At 40.1% G+C, this 22,686-nt stretch overlaps 1 protein-coding gene and 1 long non-coding RNA gene across 2 annotated transcripts in view; one reads left to right on the top strand and one right to left on the bottom strand.

The window, feature by feature from the left end:
- Positions 1-4,462: 4,462 nt before the first annotated feature.
- LOC130680424 (uncharacterized) lies at positions 4,463-10,321 on the bottom strand. Its single transcript, XR_008993442.1, has 2 exons — positions 8,322-10,321; positions 4,463-7,704 (listed from the first exon to the last, which is right to left on the bottom strand). It is a non-coding gene; the product is annotated as an uncharacterized LOC130680424 (long non-coding RNA).
- Positions 10,322-10,439: 118 nt separating this feature from the next.
- Positions 10,440-22,686, top strand: part of ETF1 (eukaryotic translation termination factor 1) — a 28,567-nt gene continuing 16,320 nt past the window's right edge. The window contains exons 1-2 of the mRNA XM_036897154.2: positions 10,440-10,572; positions 10,734-10,837. Of these exons, the coding sequence (XP_036753049.1) occupies positions 10,752-10,837 (86 nt within the window). The 5' untranslated portion in view covers positions 10,440-10,572; positions 10,734-10,751. The remainder of the gene's footprint in view (positions 10,573-10,733; positions 10,838-22,686) is intronic.

Raw genomic sequence — 22,686 nt, 5'->3', positions numbered from 1 at the left:
GAGTCTTGTTAATCAAGGACATGGGCCTAGACCCCCATCAGACATAATGGGGTCTCCTTTTATAATATTTTGTGAAGATACCTATAAATGAAATTCTTATGTACTTAAATACAATGTCAAATGGAAAAGAGGTTATTTACATAGTAATTCTATTCCTGGAAAACTAAAGTGTTAATACCTGTGTATACACTTGTTAAAATTTAATGTGAAAATAAATTCTAGGTTCAAGTCTTAAGCCACGTGAACATTTGAAATCTTGTGGGATGTGTAATGATTATCTATGAAAGATTGGTTTATGGTGTGCTGGAAGATACTTAGCATCTCTAGCTGGCCCTTGCCCACTAGATGCCTCTGCTGCCTCCTGGTCACTGTGATAATCAAGCCCCTTAAAGAATTCCGAAGTACTCCACACAAGTACTGGCTTACATTCATCTTTGATCTTGAACCAGGGATCAGGGAGAGTAGCCAAGTGTTCCAGAATAAAATGGATTCTTTCAGGAAGAAGAACTGCTTAGACGGGTGCCCAGAGCTACTGCCTCGGGCTGCCTAATGTGTAGTAAGCACATAGTAGTATTCCAGTTACATATTAGTAAAACATTAGTGCAAGTAGTCTTGAAAGGCAAAACAAAATTGTCAGTCTCCCTTTTATGACAAGTGCTTCATAGGTCCCAGAAGGAACTGATTTCCCTTCCTAAGTGCTTGTTTCAGATAGTAAATGTGCTTATGGTTACCCAAATCAAGCCTGGAATCAGATCTTAGCAACAGTCACAGTACATCCAGAATCATCACGTCCATCGTTTCTACTTAACTTGGTGTGCATTACTAATTCTAAATAGTCTTCCCCAGTTAAAATGGCACCCTTGTTACTTTGGTGTTTCCCTCGCAGCAGTCTCATCACTCCCCTGCTCAAAGCTCTTCCCTAGGCCTGCAGGCTTCACGTGATCCAGCCCCTCACCACCTCTTCCTCTACTGTCCAACTACTATTTTACCTGGGGGTCTTTGCCCTTGTTGGAACAATCTTCCCCCAGATTTCCACCTGATTCACCCCTCAATTTTTTGGTAAGGTTTGGAACGTCAGAAAGTAGCAGCCCTGTAAGTCCCTAACGTTTCCCTTGTTCCTTGCCCTTCTCTGTTTATTGTAATTACCACCACCTAATTTGTCGTTGCCCCACCACAGTGGTCTGAGTGTGTCCTCCCAAAATCCATGTATTGAAGTCCTGTCCCATAAAGTGGTATTAGGAAGTAGGGCCTTTATGAGTGGTCGTAGTGCCCTTATAAAAGGCTCCAGAGATCCGTTGTCCCCTTCCACCTTGAGAATACGACACTTAAACAACTTAGAAGACCCTCACCTAACTTTGCTGTCACCCAGCTTCCAGAACTGCAAGAAATAAGAGCTGCTGTTACCCAGCCTGTATTGCTTTTGTTACAGCAGCTGAAAAGGACTAAGAACCTACCATGTAAGCTCCCGTGTGGTGACAAACTTCTTTGCCACTGGTATTTCCCAACACCTACAACAATGCCTGACAAGCAAATCTTTTGTCGATGAATCCCTCCCACTGTCCAAAACTGAGTGGTTTGGTTTTTCCACTTTAGAGATTAAGGTCCCTTATTTTTTAAGTTTATGTGTAAATTACATTCTCAAAAGTACTAGGAGCAACTTGCACCAAACCCAGAAACTACAACTTAATTGCTAAAAGACAAACATTTTTAACTAGAAAAAGACCCCAAGGAGAAATTGATAGAAATGTTTAGGTAACTAAGAATGTGGCATGAAGTTTTTGTGGGCCAGCAAAAGTAAAGATAGCAATGAGCAGAACAAATCTGCAACCCTTTTTTACACTCCTAGGTACACAGTCCAATTCTGTTGTTGACTTATTCTATGTGATCTTGAAAAAATTTATGTTGGCTATTTACCCAGATGGAATTAACTTTTTCCTCCCATTTTTAATTAGCATTTTGCTAATTTGCACTGTAACCTTGCTCTTACATTTTATATATACTTACACATATTTTCTTAACATAATGACATGTGATCTAAATATTTCAGCATGCATCTTATATACGAACAAATTTCTCCCCACAACTACTAAAATTAGGAAATTTAACACACACTATTACCTAATAGAGGGTCCATATTAAAATTTCCCTAATTGAATCAATAATATTCTATAACATTTCATCTAGGGTCAAAATCAAATATCACACATGGCAGCTACTACATTCCCTTTCATCTGAGAATAGTTCATTTGTCTTCTTTGTCTTTCTGTTGATATTTTCTAAGGGTACGAGGCTTCTGTTTTACAGAGTTATCCTTTGAATTCACTTGATACCCTCATGTTCAGAGTCATGTACACATCGGTAGGAAAAACATAGGTGGTGAGTAGCAGTGCATCAGTTAACGAAGGAGAATGAGGTCAGTTTTATGTTTTGCTCCACACTTCATTATAAAGATACCTTTAATTAGTATGTGGAGATGGCTTAATTTCAAGTATAACAATTACTGTAGAGATTCTATAGCAAAAAGCAGCAGTAAAAATAAAAGGTTCTTACAGATAGTGCATGAGAAGACTGGGTGTGAAGAGAGGGCCCAAATTTTGGAAATAACTGCTTTAGGCAAAAACTCTTCATATTTCAGGTACTACCGTGACTCCATTTTCCAGTCCTAAGGCTGCTTTGTAAGGGTTATGTTTTCTCCTTTCCTGTCCTCTAATAACAGAACAGTAAATGAGTGAAAGCTCATGATAGAGGAGCTATATAGGGTGGCATACATTACTCAGTCTGAAAAGCATGGAGGAGATAATTTAGCAATTAGAGAAAGAACCACTGAAACAGCCATTTCAGTAGGTCAAAGACAGCTGAGTATCAGCAATTGAATGGCTAAACCTAATACAGTGCACCATCCTCAAACCCACTTCTGCTGCAGCAGGTTAGGAAACAAACACGTCTTCACACTAAAGAGGACCACTGCAGTTGAACTAGCTTTTATTAACTACAAGCTTCAACCCTGAGTGAGATAAGGCAACAGGAAAATAAGATGTTTCACCAAAATTACAGGCTCTTAAAGAGGTTCTTGTAGTCCGACCCCAGAGGGTAGAGATTTGGGGCAATGGTGATGGAGGATGAGTCCACAAGAGTGGCTTGAAGGGGTCCATAAGCCACCCACTATAAAATGCAGGACTGTGAATATTAATTTCCTGGGGAAATGGTGCATTGCCCTTACTGATTTCTTGAAGGGATCTGTGACCAAAAAGGTGTTAAGAACCACAGATTTCCTAACAATCTGGTCTAACTAGCTTAAAGTCATAACTTCCTGGGCCCTGTCCTTGCCATCTGCCATCTCAATCTTGCCTTTCTTTGCATCTTATGCATCCTTGGTCTAATCTCTTCGATGAAGCCTTCCCTGCTCAGCCCACACTGGCTTGTTTCAAATACTGACACAACTACTTTTCAACTTTTTATGTTCAATTCAGCAACTTCTTACAGCTTTTATTATATTTGACCCCACCTTCCCTTGGATTATTTTGGAGCAAATTCCAGAAATCATAATTTTATGTAAATTTACATTTCAGCATGTACCTCTTCTAAAAGGATTATTTTACAAAATACAATAGCATGACCACATCTAAAAAAGTTAACAACTCCGTAACAGCAAACGCATGTTCAAATTTTCCCGATTGTTCCATAACTTTTCAACTACTAAAGAGTGAGGAACTACATAAAGGCCACACGCTACATTGGTTGATATGTCCCATAAGTCTCTTTCAAACTCTTAAGTTTCCCTGCCTCTCCCGCTTTGAAATGTGTTGAATAAACTAGGCCACTGGTCTCCTACATTCTACATTTTACTGACTGCATTCCTGTGATGTACTTAACATGGTCTTCCATCCCAACTTGTAATTCAAGTTCAGCTTTTTTACAAGTACAGTGTGTACCATAAGACGGCACATAATTCTGGTTGGCTCTTCTGTGATGTTAGCAGCCACTGATAATTACATAGGTTTCTAATTTCATTAAAGGTATAGTATTCTGTCTTTTCTTCATTTTTTAGTTGAAATAACCTGTATGGTGAGAAACTTCCCCTTAACACTTACCTAGTTACTGTGGAGTACAGTTCATATGGGAAATGTTTTACATGCTGGTTTTTAGAATGAGTCAGTCCTGTAGTATTAACCAAAGGTGAGACCAGTGCAATTTCTTGGGTGTCACTGTAAACTCATAGATTTTAACTTATAAAAAAAAAATTTTATGTGTTTCAATTCATTGCAGTTGTTCTTACCGATGCTCAAATTGTTCTAACTTTGGCCTCAGGGAACCTCTTTCAATTGGCTTTTAAGTTCTTTTGACAAGACCCCAGTGGACAGTCTCATCAGTAAACAATGTTGCAAAAACTGGACAGCCACACGTAAAAGAATGTAACTGGATCATTGTCTTACACTATACACAAAAATTGACTCAAAATGGATTAAAGAATTGGTCTCTTCTTGGATTTGACACCACAAACAAAAGCAAAAACAAATGGAATTACATCAAACGAAAAAGCTTCTGCACAGCAAAAGAAACTTAACAAAATGAAAAGGCGACCTACTGAGTTGGAGGAAATATTTGCAAATCATGTATCTGATAATGGGTTAATATCCACAATCTTTATATAAGAACTTGTACAACTCAATAGCAAAAACAAACAATTCAATAAAAAACATGAGCATTTGATCCGAATAGACATTTTTAAAGAAGATATACAGATGGCCAACAGGTACATAAAAAAGTGCTCAACATCACTAACCATCAGGGAAATGCAAATCAAAACCTCACAAGTTAGAATAACTGTTATCAAAAAGAAGTTAATAACAAGCATTGGCAAGGACTAGAGAAAAGGAACCCTGACGTGCACTGCTGGTGGGAATGTAAATTGGTGCAACCACTATGGAAAACAATATGGAGACTCTTCAAAAAATTAAAAATAGAAATACTACATCATCCAACAATTCCACTTCTGGTTATTTATCCAAAGAAAATGAAAACACTTATTTGAAAAGACATGCACTCCTATGTTCATTGTAGCATTATTTACCATAACCAAGATACGGGAACAACCTAAGTGGTCGTTAATGGATAAATAATACACACATAAATATATACACACACCACAGTGGAATATTATTTAGCCATAAATAAGAATGAAATCTTGCCGTTTGTGATAACATGGATGGACCCTCAGGGTATTGAAGAGTCAAATAAAGACAACATGATTTTATTTTTATGTGGAATCTTAAATAAATACAGTAACAAAACCAAGCTCATAGATACAAGGAACAGATTACTCGTTGCCAGAGGCAGGGGTGAGGGAATGGAGGGATGGGGGTGGGAGAAATGGGTGAAGGGGGGGAATCAAAAGGTACAAACTTCCAGTTATAAATGTCTTGGCAATGTATGACATGGTAACTGTATTAATACTTATTGCATATTTGAAAGTGGCCAAGAGAGTAAATCTTATTAAAGTTCTCATTACAAGAAAAGTTCCATAACCACATGTGATGGATGTTAACCAGACTATCATAGTGATCATTTCACAATATATACAAATATCAGATCATTATGTTGTACACCTGAAACTAATAAAATGTATGTCAATTATACCTCAATTAAAAAAAGACCCCAGTAGTCTTTGTTAAATAAATTCCTTTCTTACTGATACAACTGTTCCAGACTTATCTAGTTTATTTCTGCCTCAGCCCTGGAAACAGCTACTTCTCCTTTTATGCTGTTAACTGTTTAACATTCCTGTGTCTCTACATCTTTTTTCCCCCAAAAGGCACTGCAGATTTAAAGACTGCACTACCTCTAAACTTTTTCTGCACTCATCCCAGTTCTAGACAGGAAACTGGTACACAGTATTTATGGAATTGAACTAAAAGATTAGCATATATAGAGAAATATGGTCAATAATATTGTAATATCTACAGGATTATTACAATACTGTGGTATGTTGACAGATGGCAACTACACTTATTGTGGTGAGCACTTAGTATTATGTATAACTGTCAAATCACTATATTGTACACATGAAACCAATATTATATATCAACTATATTTAAATTAAAAAATTTAAAGAGGTAAAAAAAGATTAAGATTCTGGCTAGCTATCCTACAAATATCTCTATTGCACCAAAAAAAGGTACCACTAGAAACATTAAGTATTCACCTCCTCCCACGTGGTCCAAGGGCATGTCTCAATCTTGCCCTGCTAATTATTCTTTCATGTTATGGGAAGACCTACTCCAGCTAGTGAGTACTCCCTAGAATAAGGATTCTTAAACATAAACATTTTTTTTCTAGAACTGAAAGAATGAAAAAAGTTCTCTTATTTTCTTAAAGTTAGACATTATTATAGGGTAAAGCATTTGATGGTCAATATATGCTTAATTTAACAAGACTACAAATTCTGTAGATATTAGGTCATCTAGAAAGGAAACTGCTGTCATTTCTTAGTTGTAGTTCCCCCTCCCACTGGTGTTACATTTCACCACTACATGTCCACAGGGGAGTAAATGATAACCTTACACTTCCCCATTTCAAGTCACTTTCACACACATACGTACTCCAGTTAAGCACCTATGCCTTATGTCAATTTACACAAATCTTAAATCCTTTTGAGTTTTATATTTCACCACTATGGCTTAGGTGTTCTTCATTGAGTTTTACTTACTATAAGATTTCTTTAAAGGATGGAATCTACAGAACTGCATTCCTCAAATTCATTATGGTTAAATAGAATCAGGAACTTGAGGGAAGACTAGACATTCCTTTATTGATCTCCATCTCTACTTCCTGAAGTTGTAAGCACTTTAGAGAAAGTCTAGTCCAGAGATTTTTTTTAAACTTGTTTATTTTTCCAGGCACATTTTTGTTTCTTTTTAATAAACTTTGTATGAATTATTTGATGAATCAAAGGAAGGGAAAACACATGTGACTATTAAAGTCATTCATTCTACTACTATAGTTAGGGTATATAAATACCCAATATTTCAAACTCCCAACTCTGAACAGTTCTAAATTTCTAACAATAATTAACACACCAACTACTGAAGCAGGGGGAAAGATCCCAAAGAACTATTTTACTAACTCCCCACTTTCCACCCCTGAAAAAAAAAATCCCCAGGAAGTGTACTTTGGATCTGCTCTACCAACTTTATTTTAGTCTCTCAACTTTACTTTCAGCTGGAGAATGATAGTGTCACAGGTTCTCAAGAAATGAGTACAGGAAATAGTGAAAAAGGCTAGAACAAATTAGGAGAAACTAAAAAGAGAACTAACATTCACTGATGACACATGCTTGCTGTGAATGGTACACAGCACAATTTATTCAATCTAAAAACAGTCCCTCAAAATAGTTAGTATTCCCATTTTACAGATAAGAAGATTGTGAGATTTAAGAAGTGACTTGTCCAAGAAAAGGAGCAGAGTCAGGGTTTAACCCTAAGGCTGCCTAGCTCCAGAAGTCTTTCCTTTAACCACCCCACTGACTTCCATTAGAGTCAAAGGGTATATAGCCTCCACGAAACCTTCCCACAACCATCCCGTGCCTGCCTTCTTCACCTTGGCTACTTGAACTGGCCTCCACATTAGCAACCAGTTACCTCATTCTGTACCTAATAGCACTGTGCTCTCAAGCTGCTTTGGTCTTTTCAGCATCAAAACAATATTCTTTTTTCTTTCTCCCCACCTCCACCCATTAACTAGGAATATCATCTGTACTGCAATATTGAACTTTATTATCTTAATATTACCCAAATGTAAGAGTTGGGGAAGAAGTGCTGAGGTCAAGTAGAAATCCTTCATTTTCAGAGGACAACCTGTACCTAAAGAGGTTATATGTTCTGTTCACCGTATGGCATTCTGAAAAAATCTGTATCACCCTTGTATCACAGGAGGTTCTCTGAGACACCGAATGGTCATGGTCCCATTTTAAAAGCTTTCCCTTTGCTGAATGAAGAGCATCCCTGTTCTATTCCTCCGCAATCTCTTCGGCTAGAGATCCATGCCGGCCTTTGCCTCTAACATACTAATTTCCAATACTAAATGCAGAGATGGTGTATTTGTACCAAGTAGGCAAGTAAGCTTTTGGGGCTACATTTAAACTGCATGGTCTAGAATATTCTAAGAAACAAGTTGCATATCTTGGTATTCAAATCTCAAGGATTCTGATGTTGACAAACAACAGTTCTATCTGGAATGTCACCATGTTTACTTCAGCATGAATCACACAGAAAAGTAAGCCTAACAGCTGGTCTAGAAACCATGTAGAGCCATCAAACATGAACCTGAATCAACACTATAAACATAAAAATCAACAGGAAAGATAGGTCAAGGCAACCTAGTGTAGAAATTAAGAACCAGGGCAAGGGGAATGAAGCAGAGAAAAGCTTGGGACATGGTATCATCTAGTCAGTAAACAGTGTTTACTTTAAGAAGGCCCCTAGGCACAGTGAATGGCACAAAGAGTACAGTAAATATTATGTAAGGAGTGAACATACACTGAAAATTACAAAACAGAACCTAAAAAGATTCCTTACTGGGAATTCACTTTGCTGGGGGCCAGAAAACTTTCCTTAGTTAAGTCTGGGACTTAAACCCACAGAAATACAGGTAACCAGATTGCCGCATGATAAAATACACTGGACATTGAACATGAGGTTTAAAAGCTATAAGCTATCTGTGTGTCTCTGAGCAAGTCCCTTTCACTGTTCTTTGCCTCCGTTTCCCAATCTATGAAATGGGAGTTAATTCCCCCATCTTCGAGGTATGTACAAAATTGAGATAACATGCAAAAGGATTCAAAGCCCACACAAATGCAATTGCCTGAGTGACAACATCACCACTTCCATGTCTCATAAGCAATCTCAGACTTAACAGGCGCAAGATGAAATTTTCAGTCATCCTCTAAAACCTGTTCATCTTTCTCATCTCAGTAAATGTAACCTTTTCAGTACTCTGGAAGCCATTCTTGCTCTTTCTTCACATCCAACTCATCATCCAGTCCTCTCCGTTCTAACCTCCAAGCTACAATTATTTCTCACATGAATTACTGTAGCATTCCAAAGATCTCTTGGCTTCCACTTTTGCTCTCTCCGATCCAAGCAGAACTGTCTCACCTTAAACGTAACTATACCTTCATGTCACCTTCCCACCTCCAAACTCTTCAAGCTGCCCATTGTTCTTAAGAGGCCAAACTCCTAAACCTGGCTTTCATGGCCCCTCATATCTGCCCACTATCCCCTTCTCAAGTCACTCACCCCATTTCTAACTTCTGCTCCAGCACACTGGCCTTTTTCTGTTCCTTAAACGTGTTGTGCTCTCTCGCGACAAACTCCTACTCATCCTTTGGGTCTCATTCCAGAGTTGGCCCTCTTTCATTACACTTCACAGCATTCTGAAGTAATCTGTTCAATTATTTTATTACACAAAGGTATAAAATCACAAACCGTTATAAACCCAACTGAACTGAAAGCTCCGCGAAGGTAGGCACTGTTGTATGTTTGGTTCATCTCAGTATCTTCAGGAAAACCGGGTCTAGCATACAATTTGACCCCAAATATCTGAATAGGTCCAACTGAGGTGAAAAGAGATATAAAGTAGCCAATTAAAAATCCGAACTCAAAAAGATTGCTTATACGGCTACCCATTTTGCTTCAAAACTCTCCCCATATCCATTCTCAAACAGCTCAAACCATTCAGGTGATCGGATAACGCAGGCCTCCAACCTTAGGCAGCGCCCTGCTTCTCCCCTACCCCTTCCCGCAGAGTTGCAGGTCCAAAGTGAACCCATCATAGCAATGGAGCGAGAAGGAACGTGCCTCTTTTGCCCCTGCAGGTGGAGGAGTTACGGACTAGTCCGGGGCAAATTCCCTAATCCGGACACTCCGGCCGATAGTCTGAGTCCGCGCAGCCGTGACGCACGCAGGCCACAGCACTTCGTCAGCTGTGAAGCCTCGAGGCACTTTCTTGAGGCTTCTCAGGCGCAATTCAAACGCAGGTCCCGGCCTCAGTGCCTAGCCGCGCGTCGCAGACCCTCAGATGTCCATTTCATCCACAGAGAAGGGACGGAAAAGACAACGACCCGTGCCCGTCACCCTGTAAGAAACACCGCCATTCGAGCCTAGCGGGACTCTGCGTAAATTCTCGCGAGATCCACCGGCTTCAACCCACTTCCTCCTCTTGGCTTTCTGGGCCGGAAGGAAGGCTGTATTTCCCCGCCCCCCGGCCTTACCTCACAAGGCAGCGCGGCCACAGCTGAGGCCAATCGGCGGGTTCATTGTAGGCCGTGGCTCAGAGAGCCAATGGAAAGTCGCGGGGCTCGCAGAGCTTCTCCTCTTCCGCACCGGCCCCCTCCCTTCCGCCCGCCGACTTCCACTCAGCCCCTGGCGGAGGAAGTGATGTCACAGGCCCCATGTGAGCGGATTGCAACACATGCAGCTGCCTGGAGAGAGGGAGCCGGTGTCCTACGTCAGAGCCGCCGCCGCGGAGCCGCCGCCGGGGAGGAGCAGCTGCTGCCGCCCAGGACTGGGCCCTTAGGTAAGCCAGGGTGAGGAAAAGGCCAGCGACCACCGCGGTGGGCCGAGCGGGGCGGAAAGAGGAGGGCCTCTCGGGGGTGGCAAGGAAGGGGGCCTCTCTGCCCCAGCGGCGGCGCTAACTCTGTGGTCTTGGTGTCTCCGGGCCCCGCCGGGCCGCTCTAGGGAGGAGGAGGCGAGAAGATGGCGGACGACCCCAGTGCTGCCGACAGGAATGTGGAGATCTGGAAGATCAAGAAGCTCATTAAGAGCTTGGAGGCGGCCCGCGGGTGAGCGCCGCGTCCGGCCCCCCCGTGCCCTCTTGGTTCCCGGACCCCTCAGGATGGCCGCCCCCGCGCCGCATGGCCGGATGAGGAGAACCAGGCACTAGCCAACTCCCGCCTTCTGGACTCTGGGTAGTAGCCCCCGACCCAGAAGCGAGGGTCTACGCGGTTGGCCCGAAAAGGGGTCTTTACCCCTTTGGGGGATAAAGGGCCCCACTCCGGAGGCTCGGACCACTGCTGGAAAGCCACTGCTACTTTTGACTCCCTCCCGGGCCTTTGAATCCAACTCTTCTCTCTTGGAACTCCAGGTGCTGCCACCCGACTCGGTGCTGTTGGAGGGAAGGGCTCGGTCTTCCTTTCCGAAGGCCCTTCCCTGGTCTTTCTTTTCCCTCCACGTTCCTCAGCCAGGCCTCCTTAAAATGGCCTCCCCCTCCTGGGCTTCTGAGACCCGGGTGGGGGAAGTTTGGATGGGGCAGGAAGGAGAGGTGGTTAGGGACAACCTGTTTCTGCCTTGCCGTGGGTTCCCTGGGTCTTATAACTCTCCCAAGATGACTTCCAAGTCTTCTAATTACCCTGGAGCTTCCTGGTTTTAGCTGTTTCTGGACTCTCCTGTAAACTAAAAATGACAACGTGTGCGGAATGGGAGAGTAGGGGAGGTTTTAGTTGACGGATCTACATCTGTATATCCAAGAGTAACCCCCATTATGGGGGCTTTGATAGGAACTGTGACGACATGGTCCTTTCTTTGCCTCTGTGGAACTTCTGAGGATAGAGGTGCCTGATGTACTAATGCACGTTGAAATTCGAAATTCAGTAAGGTGGACTTTGAGTCTCCTTTAGTAAATTTTGATGAGAAACTGTAGCTGTGTCCATTTTGGGAAGGGTGGGCTAGATTAAAACTGGCATTATATGCTCTTTTTAAATTAAACTTGTTTGGGGAAGGTGTGTCTGAGGTATTTCTGTATTCTCACTTTATTGCTTTATTTTGTTCCTTTCCCAGTTGTAGGAACTTTTTACTTGCAGGAAGTGGCCAAAAAAAAAAAAAGTGTTTGGAACATTACATATTTGTGTGTCTGAGCATTCTTAGAATAGCAGGGTGGCTTGCCCTGGGCCATGTTGAAAGTTGTTTTCAGTGCAGGAATTGGACATTCTGGTTTCCAGCCCTAGTTTGTCCTTGATTGGATAGATTTGCAATGATAGGATTAATGAAGCTCTCAGTTGTTACTACTTTATGAAATAAGGTATACTTAGTTCCACAGACGGCCCGGGGTTAGCAGACTGGTGTTTGCCATTGTGTGTTTTTAAATTAGGGATAGATCTGCTTGGTATGAAGCTTCTGAAAGTTTGGCTCTATTCAGTGACTTGGGCTTTTGACCACTCTTATAATGCATTCAAAGGTAGCACCTTATTTTTTTTTAATCCTTCAGGTTCATTTTCTCTTTAATTCAATAAAATATCCAGACCTATTTAATGATCTACAGTAACCTAAACACAGATAGTTCTGTGCCATGTAGAATGAATAGTTTTCCCCAAGTGAGAATAACTACAGGAGTGGTAATACAGGTCATGACCCATTATGATGCACTACCAAGAATTAGCCAGGTTCTTTTGTTTCACAAGTATCTGTTGTGTTACTTGAATCCTTCAGTTGAGTATGGCTTTTTTTTATTGCTTTTGTTATGGTGTTTAAAGTTGGATGTGACCTATAGATTTGTTCTCATATCACTTTAATTTGGAGGCAGATTCACACATTAGAATTTGCATACATTATAGTCTCTGAGGAAATCTGAAATACGAATTCACAGGTGTAATTTGCCTATTGGAGTGAAATAGCATTGAAGATACCTGCTTAATAAGTAATGGCATTCCATGCTACAGCTTGTTGAAGGAAGCTCATTCTTAAACTTGTTCCAAGCCATGTTACTTACTCCACTTGGAATTTTTAAGCACCTCTTTAAAGCTTTTAAAGGCTTTACCCCATTGGTTAGCAAAGTTCAGTAAAGTTTAAAGCATGCTAAAAATGAATTTCTTACATACAACTGTTCTTCCAAAGGATGGAGTTCATTTGGACATTTTAGAATCAAGCTGTCTAAAATAGCTGAGAAAGTAGTCTTCCTCTAAGCAAACAATGTGGTTGATAATCATGTCCTACTTGGCTTGTTTTTGGGATTTGGTTGCATCTTGATCCCATGAAAATTTTAAATCTCAGCCATCTCTGAGTATCAGTAAGTGAGTCACAAGTTTATTCTGTTTGGCTCAGAAGTTTCCCAGTACATTTTGGAAGTAGTAAGCATGTATTTTCCACAGCTGAGTTGAGTTAAAGTTAGATTCATTGGATTATCATAGTGTACAGTGATAATTGTTGTTTCTTCTTTACCTGATACTAAGGTATTATTTTAAGGAGAAATGTAATGGACTTTAAAGACAAAATAGATGGCAGAATGAATCTGTGTATGCTGGTGTTTGGGGGGCAACCTTTGGGTTTCAGGAGAAAACACGTTGTATTCAAGCATTGTCATTAACACTAGATAGTGAAACTTTCTTGTCTACAGCCATACCACCCTGAATGCGCCAGATCTCGTCTGATCTCGGAAGCTAAGCAGGGTCGGGCCTGGTTAGTACTTGGAATCGGAGATAGTGAAACTTTCTGGTGGATTAATAGAATTGTGGAGATTTTTTGTAGAATCTGGGGATGAGAATCACATTGGTTTTTGTTAAAGTATGCTGGGATAAGAGTCATTTGGAAATTGAGATAATCGGTATGTGATTAATCTTGATAATATGACACAAATGTAATGTATCCTTAAAAGGGAACCACCTACAAAATGGACTCACTATGTAAGTACATCTAAACAGTTAAATTTCAAAACATAATTACTTACTGAGCATTTAGTATATTACAGACATAGTGTTAAGCTCAATACATTATTTCATTTAATCCTCACAGTAAGTATTGCCACAGTTTGATAGGCAAAGCAGCTGAGGCTGAGAGGCTAAATAACTTGCTGTCTGACACATAACAGTGATAGGATGTAGCAGAGCCCAAGATACAAACTGATCTGCTTTAGTGCACAGTGAATATGTTTGTTTTCAAAAAAATAGAAGACAGACTGGATTTATTCAAAATGTAACCTGAGCAATATAACAGACTCTGTTTTATGTTAGATCCATAGAAGAGCTTTTATAGGAGCTAAAATGACTAAAATGGAACTTACTAAGAGTCTGTGTAGCCAACATTATACTTAATTTTCTGAGTTGAAAGGAGTGTTACATATATAACATGAATTACAGTTGGGTGGAAATTAAAGCTTCATATAAGCCTGGTTGAATGTTAGTTTCTGGGTGTGCTGGTAAAATAACCAGGCAATTCTTTTGCTGTGCATAAGTCCCACTTAAAGTTTGTGTTAGTTCTTCCCAGTTTATGGTTGCCCCTGGTATATCCTCCACAGTTGGCTTAATGAGGGTGAATGTATACATAAGCCAAAACTGGAACTAGGGCCATGTGAATGGAACTGTGATTGCTGGTATTCTAAGTAAGGAACTAAAGTAGGTGAACATATGTTAGAGGAAAGGTAAGTGGGAAATTCCGGTTGTTTTTTCCTAATGTTTTCTGAGCCAGCAAGAGGTAGCCCCAGAAATAGTATTGGAAACTGTAGTTTCAGGTAATAAAATCATAAACAGAGCCTGTTTTAGCCAAGGGCAATGGCAAATGTAATAGGAACAGACAAGGTTAGTTTAGGCCAGGTTGTGTCTGTGGGTGTTTATTTTTTTATTTTTAAGCAGGGAGCTTTGCATATTTCATATATAATGAGGGCTCGGTCACATAACCCATGTTTTAATATCATCATGGTTTGTAAACTTCGTTTGGGTCTTCTACTGTAGACTTTGGGCCTTTTTTAACCTTACTGTTTAATCAAAAATAATTTGTAGGTACTTTTGGTGGACATAGAAATTACCTGGCTGTACATGATTGTTTTTGCTGCGCCCAAATACAGTTCTTGTGGGGGATTACTCTTCTCTACTCTCACTAGTTCTGATACCAGGTGTGTGTGAGGTTTACCCACACCGAGTGGTTGTCCTATTCTCAGTGAACACCAGTTGGGCATTATACAATTTTAATTCAATTTTTATGCTACCTGGAGTTAATACCAGATATCCTACAAGGTAACGTGCTCAGTCGCACAAGGCTGCCCCCACTTCAAATGTCAGTTGCAAATCTGAGCCTCCCCTGCTTCTGACCAACAGGTTATATAAATTGGGGTTCAATAATTTGTTAGAATGGCCCACAGACCTCAGGGAAACATTTGACTTCTGTTTAGTGGTTTATTACAAAGAATATTTGAAAGGATACAGATGAAAGGTACATAGGGCAAAGTCTGGAATGGTCTGAGGTGCAGGGGCTTCTGTTTACCTACCCAGGGGTTCAGTAAATCTTGTTGAAAAGTTTTTATAGAGCTTAATATGCAGCCCACCTTTCCCCTTACCAGAGGTCCATGGATGGAGGAGAAAGTTCCAACCCTCAGTCACTTAGTCTTTCTGGTGACCAGCCCCATCCTGAGGTTATCCAAGGGCCCAGCCTAAGTTACTTCGTTAGCATAAACTGAAAAGTCCTCCAAGGGCTCCTTGTGAATAACAAAAACACTCCCTTCACTCAGGAAATTCTAAGGGTTTTAATCTCCACAAAATTACTAATTATAGTGAATTAGAAGTAATTTTGTGAGATAGTTAAATAGGTTTTTTAAAATCTTAAAGACAAATGATAACAGACAAATTATTAATAGGATTTGAATAAATTGAAGTATGTCAGATGCCTTCTCCAGGTAAAAATTGTTGACTAATAAAATTCACCTAAATGATACATGGCATGTCCTTAAAGCCTTGAATTTCAGGTACTTAGATTTTTGCTTTAGCTCTCCATGTCCTTAAAGGGCTGGTTTTACCTGAAGTAACACTTTGTAGTCTTTCATGTAGATCTCTGATGGTTAAATGGGTAAGAGAGAAAAGTCAAGATTTGGAATATTTATAACTTCCTGCGAAGAAATAAGTGTAGACCAAGCAACTACAGAGGTCTTGGTGGTGTCTCACTAAGGGGTCAGGATACAGATGTAACCAGCAGGTCTGAACCCTGAGACGAGAAGGAAAGAAGAGAGAAAAGAGGTAGCAAAGGAAAGGGGGAGATAAGAGTTTGCTTAATTGGGTGTGGTGGTGACCCTTAGTCCACTCCAGTGTCATGGGCTACCTGCCTCAACTCAGAACAGCGGTTGTATTCTGGTATGGGATTCTAGCTCTGTGAACCTAGCGAACAATTACTGTCTTTGAATTTCAACTCTTGACAGACTTCTCATTGTAATAGCAGATACACTTACCTTCCAGGAAAGGAAGACTTACTCTGGACACACTCCTAGGTAAGCAAGAATGCCTAATTAGAATAACATTTAAAGCTGAGTACAAGAGGGATTATAGGTGTTTCATTCCCACCCCCCCACCCCACACACACACCAATTGGACCCTTTTAGAAAAGGTGCTTTTTTTCTTCGAGCTCTGAGTTAAGATTGTGCTCGATGTGGCCTTTTGTGCTGGGAAGATGTTCTGTGGTGAGAGAACTTAAAGATGTAGTTTTGCAGTAAAGCTAAATGATTTTAGGTCTTATTTAAAGAGTCAGGAAGAGAATTTTGCCACTTTTCCCTAGACCCACTGTTGCAGAGAACTTACTTGGACAGCAGAAATTTCTGAGTCCAGCCTGTTCTCTGGGGATCTCAGAATAGAACCTTCTCCTGGGATGCATTCTGTAGGTAGATTTTTAATTCTCCAGTAGCCTGCTATCTTAATGAGGTGAAGGTATTAGGGAGGTCGAGGCCCTTCTCAGCAGGTTGGAAATTACGAGGTTTCTCATGGCACATCCCCAGAGAGTATGAAGTTCCTCTGATAACAGCTTATGCCACTGGACCCGCATTGAACCCTTTCCTGCTGTCTATTAGGAATGGATCTTTCCTTTTGTCTTGTATTTGTCACAGATATATTTTGAACAGATACCTTTTCTCTTTTAATCTAAGTGAATGATGAAAAAATGATTTTGCTTCCCCCCAAACATAATTGAGTTTGATTAAGAGCCATTATTACATTATTGCTCTCTTATAGATACAAAGATGAAAACAGACTTGATTCTTTTACATTGATAGGCTGATCAAGCTTTCTGTGCCTAATCCAGCTCTTTGCTTTCATCTGCTTAATTTGTATACAACAGGAGCTTTATAAGTGCTTATGTTTGTCCTTTCTTAATCCTCCAAACTATTTTATATCTTTAACACCAATTTTCAGATATTTCACATTCATCTAGTGTATGCTTTGTCTTTTTTACTCTTGTCACCGTCCTTCCTTCCCAGTTCAGAGAATTTGGCATTTTCAGATGCCTGATAAATGCCTCCAATCATTGCTGCTAATTGGGGGATATTTGGCCTGTACTCATCTGTTTTCATTTGATTCTCTTAAGGTCTCCTTTAAAAGAATGATCACAGTCAAACAAAAGATTTTTTTCTCTGCCTTATCTGTGGTCTTAATTAGATTTTTTTCCCAGTGTGAAAAAAAAGTCTATAAGTGCATTTTCACTATTAACTAGTCAGCTTATAAACTTCATCAGACCTGTGAGTTGGACACTAGACTTTTTGGGAGAAATGTGTAATACGGTGAGAACGTGGTCTGACACAACTGTGGAGTGTTAGATAGGAACTATTTCCAGCCCCATATTAATGAGTACAGAAAAACATAGTACATGTTGAAGGGCTTGTAGTGTAAGCAGATGATTAGGGTCTTAAACAGGTATTGGACGTTGTCAAAATACAAAAGAGATTGTGTAACTACTCAGCATATTTCCTTGGCGAGGCAAGTGTTCTCAAAGAATGTTACTTTGGGCATTGGGATTATTTGGCCAATACAATATTTTTGATACAGTGGTGAAGTGGAACTATAACTGATCTGCAGCTTTGAAATTGTAATGAAAATTCATTCTTGATTAAAGACTGGTTAGCCTAAAATTAGATCCAAAAGCTTTGTGTTGGTTGATGGTGAGCTGTCAGGGTATTGAAATAATGCGGAGCATTTGCACACTTGTGCGTGCTTGGTAAAGTTGGCATGGCAGTGCTTAAGACAATCCCAAAAGCTTTGCCTTTCAACCTAAATGAACTTTAGTTTGCAAGTAAATATACTGACTTTCAAACATTAATTCCTTAATACCTCTGGATGTTTTTATTTTTTACCTTTTTTCAGGACAAAAAGTTTTCTTCCCTTCTGGCTACCCCCAGTTTCTGGCATCTTCTGGCTTTCATGACTCCACTTAAGGGGGATCCTCAAGAAAGACAGTGTTAGAAGTTCATGGCTGAGATGGGTTTTAATCAAGTAATGAAACTAGTTTTCTGAAGATGAGTTGCATAATGTACATTTTGACTCCTCACTACATCTCTGGGAGAAAAACTGTTGCCATTTCATGGAGACAAAGAGATTGAAGTACAGAGAGATTAAGTAGCTTGTCTAATATCCCAGCCTAGTAAGGGGCAACATTAGATTCTTTTCCCACTTTTCTTATTTCAGAGCCTATGATCCTAACCACAGTGCCTTGCTTTGATTAGTACTTCTTTTGCTGAATAGAAACATCTCCCATTCCTTTCTGATAGGAGGACTCTTGTCCTAGGAGATGTGCAGTTTACTAGAGAGAGCAGGTGTGCTGAGACCCAGGAGCAAAGATAAAAGAACAATCATGCTATTTGCAAATCTACCCTAGAAAGAACTTGGGTGAAAAACATGTTTATTCTTAATGAGCATCAGTAGTGAAAGAAATTACTTGCTTTTAAATCCCTCCCCAGAAGCTCATTTTTGTGTTAGGAAAGAGATGAGCAGGAATGCGATGGCTTTTGTTTTATTTGAAAAATACTTACATAGTCAAGATTAAGCTTCGAGGTGGACTTTCTCATGTATAGGGTCCTGTGTAGAATACTGTTAGTGAGTCCCTGCTTCTGGCTGTGATGATGTCTCCTGGCTTTGCACTGATGTAAGAACACTAGAGAAATTTTCCACCGTCTGCTGCTTCCTGGTGGAATATTCCACTATTAATTTTGTGAAGTTATTAAAAAAAAATGTTTCTTTTTAAAACAGACTAAATACCTGTAATTGTCAAAAAAAAGTAGTACTCCACCAAGTGTATACATTTTTGTTTTGGATGAGTAATCCTAGTGCTTTTAAGAATAAAATACTGAAATGAAACTTACAAACTTTCTGCTGAAAATTTTTGGGACATTTTGAGTTACTCTTGTCTTCTAGAATAGAGGATGCTTTAATGTCTCAGCATGTTCTGATCTTGGTCCTTCTCACATCTAGTAAATAACATCTTATCATAGGTCAGTTGCACAAACCAACTTCAAGTAACTTTGTCTAGCTTCTTTGAGCAGTAACAGAACTCCGTCCTAGTTTGGTATTCTACAAGTTGTTTATAGAAGGCTTCCCCACCCAACCTGTAGCCTGCATTATAGCTGTTATGGGGGAGGTACATCAAATTCAGGATGAAAAAAACTGAGGGTGGCAAAAGAAGACACTGTAGAAGTGTTGGTTTTTTAATGATGAAAGACTAACAAGATAGTTTGAGCTTTTTTAGTGAAGTTAAGGCTGGGGCAGTCTGCCATTGCCAGGCACATATTACTTCCTCTTCAAAGACTTAAGTCTTAGGTCGCTACTTTATTTGGTAGTTTAGAACAAATCTGTGGTGTTTACTTTGAAGAGATACGTAGAGAGGACCTTATTTCTAATGTTAGAAATTAGCCATTCTTCATCAAATGTTTCAGCATCCTGAACACTTAATGTGGATTTCTGCTCTCAAGAATCTTATATAGACCTAATCAATGCAATGTGTTGTGCTGTTTGTTACTTGGTAAAAGAGAAAACAGGTAAGATCTTTGAAGTGACTGGTAACCAGATAGAAGTGACTGTTGCTGGGTTATATCAAAATACTGAATGCATATTATAGCTGTAGAATAAAGCCACTTAAGCTTTTGTATAATATAATTAAAGTCCTAGAGAAGAATAAATTTCTGTATTTCTCCCTTAGAGAAATTACAAAACAGCTCCTAGTGTTCTGGCCATGTGGCTTTAAACTGCATCTTTGGTTTGGTTCTTTTTTTTTCTGTTAGTTGGCAAGACTTGTAATCCAGTAAAGGTGATCACCACCTACCACAAAGTCAGTTCTTACCTCCCTCTTTGGACTTAGTCAGATTCAAATAAGATGTTCACACCACCTAAAATTGCTGCTTTTTCCCCTCTTCTAGCTGAGCTGTGATGTAAATTCTTTCTGGTTTCTTCAGGGGGGCTGGGTAGGGTACAAGGAGCTCTAGGGTTCCATCTAGTTACCATTTAGTGAGCACTTACATCCTGCTATCCATGTCAAGTATCTGGCATGTATTATCTTAGAGAATCCACATGACCTTGTGAAGTTAGCAGAAACTGAGGCCCTAAGGGGTTTATGTGATGTGCCCTAGGTCATGTAGGTAGGACAGTACCTGAATCCCCCCTCTGTCGTTCTAAAACCCATGCTTGTACCACCTTCCATATTAAAACCCTATCAGAGAGAGAACTGTAGTCTCAAAACTTTACACTTCGTTTTGTGTGTTTGGTTAAAGAGAAATGGAAAACCCATGGTAAATTTAAAAATACGGATGAAGTAGAAATTAGACAAGAACTGATTGGTTTTCAGCTGCTGATTCATATAATGTAGCTAGCTTAGCAACTCCCAGAATCTGCCTGATATTTAAGTAAAGTTTTGTGAGCTTGAAAAGGGGTGGAAACCTTGGCCATCCATATCCCAGGCAGAACCCACCCATTAACATTGAGATGAAAACTGCTTGGGGAGCATGTACTCTAAATGCCTATTAGAGAGTATAGTAAGCAATCTCTCAAATGTTCCTGGTCCCAACCTGAAAGTAATTCAGTTACAGAGGGTTGATGAAAAGGATGGCAAGCCATTTGCTGGAGAGTGGATATTCTGTCTGGGAAAAGTCAGGCTTCTCGGAATTCATTGTGGTTGTGTTACTGCTGAGGTAACAGCCTGCCTGCAGCAAGTGGACTCTGTGAGTTTCTTTATAGGTAGGGGTGAGGTCATGGAACTTGGCTGGCCAACAGGTCTTGCTTAAAGGTGTAGAAAGCAGGCCAGACAGTGATTCTCAGCCCTAGGTATGCATTAGAATTTATCTGACGCTATTTGAATCGGTCTATTTGAAATTTGACACTCCCTCTTAACCCACAGTCTCCCTATGCAAGAGCTGTTGAATCAGAATAGAGGAGGTGGGGGAGATCTTTTTGTATCTGGGCATTATTGTTTTGTTTTGCTTTTTTAGAAAGCTCTCCAAGGATCGAGGTTCTCATGCAAATTGGTCAGTGAATAAGCTTGTGGGAACCACTTTTTTTCTTTACCTTTCTAAAGTGTTCTTGAGCACTGTTAATGATGATAATTACTTTGGTAAGATCTTTACAAGTCAAACAGAGCGTAGATTGTCTTGTTTGCCTGTCATTTTTATGACTGCATCAGAAGGCACCTTGAATCCAAAGGTTGGAACTCTGCAAGCCCTAAAGTTACATGCACGGCCACAGCCCAGGCTTTACTGATTTCCTTGAGTGTTCTTTCTTAGACACATTTCATCCTGGCAGTTTGAATGACCTCATAAATGCTTTCCCTGTCATTAGTGCTCGGGGACCATGAAACCTTGGATTGGAGACTGGGTACTACCCTAGTCTCCTGTTCTAGGGAGATAAACTTTTCCCTCAAAAATCTGAGAGAAGGAAAAGCTGTTGGCTGTTTCTTTAGATTCTCTTCCTTCCTGAGTTTTGTCTGGTTTTTTATTTACTGTGTGTATTTAGTCTATACAACTGCTTCCTCGTGTCTCCAGTTTTATTTCTTAGAAGCTAGTCCCCCTGGGTGGAAGCCTTGTTGAACCCTTCTTGATAAGGGAAGGTGCCACCAAAATGATGAGAATAAGAAGGAATCTGAGAGCAGAGGCCTCTGGAAGCCTGTGAGGCACGCCATATGCTGTATCCTGTGTCACCCAGTTTTTACAACGGCATATGAATCGTTGCTGTACCTCATAATGCACTGTCAAGAGCCTTTTGATTCTGGAAAAGGGATATAGTGACAAAGCAGAGTGGATGAAAACTACTAAGATTAAATATAGGTGTAGTTTGCATGTGTAGCTAGCAGCTCCTTAAGTGAGCTTTTTATTTGCCATTCCCCCCATGGGGGTTGTATGCTCTACTTTAAAATTAAATATTCTTTATTTTATCTTAGTGTCTATACAGACTGGTCTAACAACTTTGATTGGATTGGGGGAAGGAAATGGTGTGTATGAGTGTTTGTTTTGTTTGGAAACTTTCCTGGAAAAACTTTAATCTACTTGTATTAAACCCAATATACAAAACATCAGAGATTATAAAGTAGTCTTTACATTTCTAAAGTAGAAACTGTCCATTTAGTAATCCTCATTTCCTCTTTACCAGTCTTCTAATCCAGGTGAATTCAGAAATTTAAGGTTCCCCCCAGATGGGGTAGCAAGAGGCACAAAGGGAAACTAGTGAAAGCTTATTTTTGGACTTTAGTCAAAAATCAAAAAGAGGCCAAGACTAACTTTCATGTAGTGTTTCATATTTAGCAACTTGGTAGAAATACCAATTTTTTGACAAGGTACACTTTGCTCCATTTTTAAAGTAGAATCCTGTAACGAGATCATACTCTTAGGTGTCTTCCCTGCTTTGTCCTCTCCAGCGTGTTACATGGATGTTCGAGTGTAAGGTCGCCGGACTCTGCTGCTGTTCTGTGTGAAGTTGCT

The sequence above is a fragment of the Manis pentadactyla genome, chromosome 13 (assembly GCF_030020395.1).
Source record: "Manis pentadactyla isolate mManPen7 chromosome 13, mManPen7.hap1, whole genome shotgun sequence".
Lineage (NCBI taxonomy): Eukaryota > Metazoa > Chordata > Mammalia > Pholidota > Manidae > Manis > Manis pentadactyla.
Note: the sequence above shows the minus strand (reverse complement) of the source record. Positions and strands in the feature narration are given on the sequence as shown.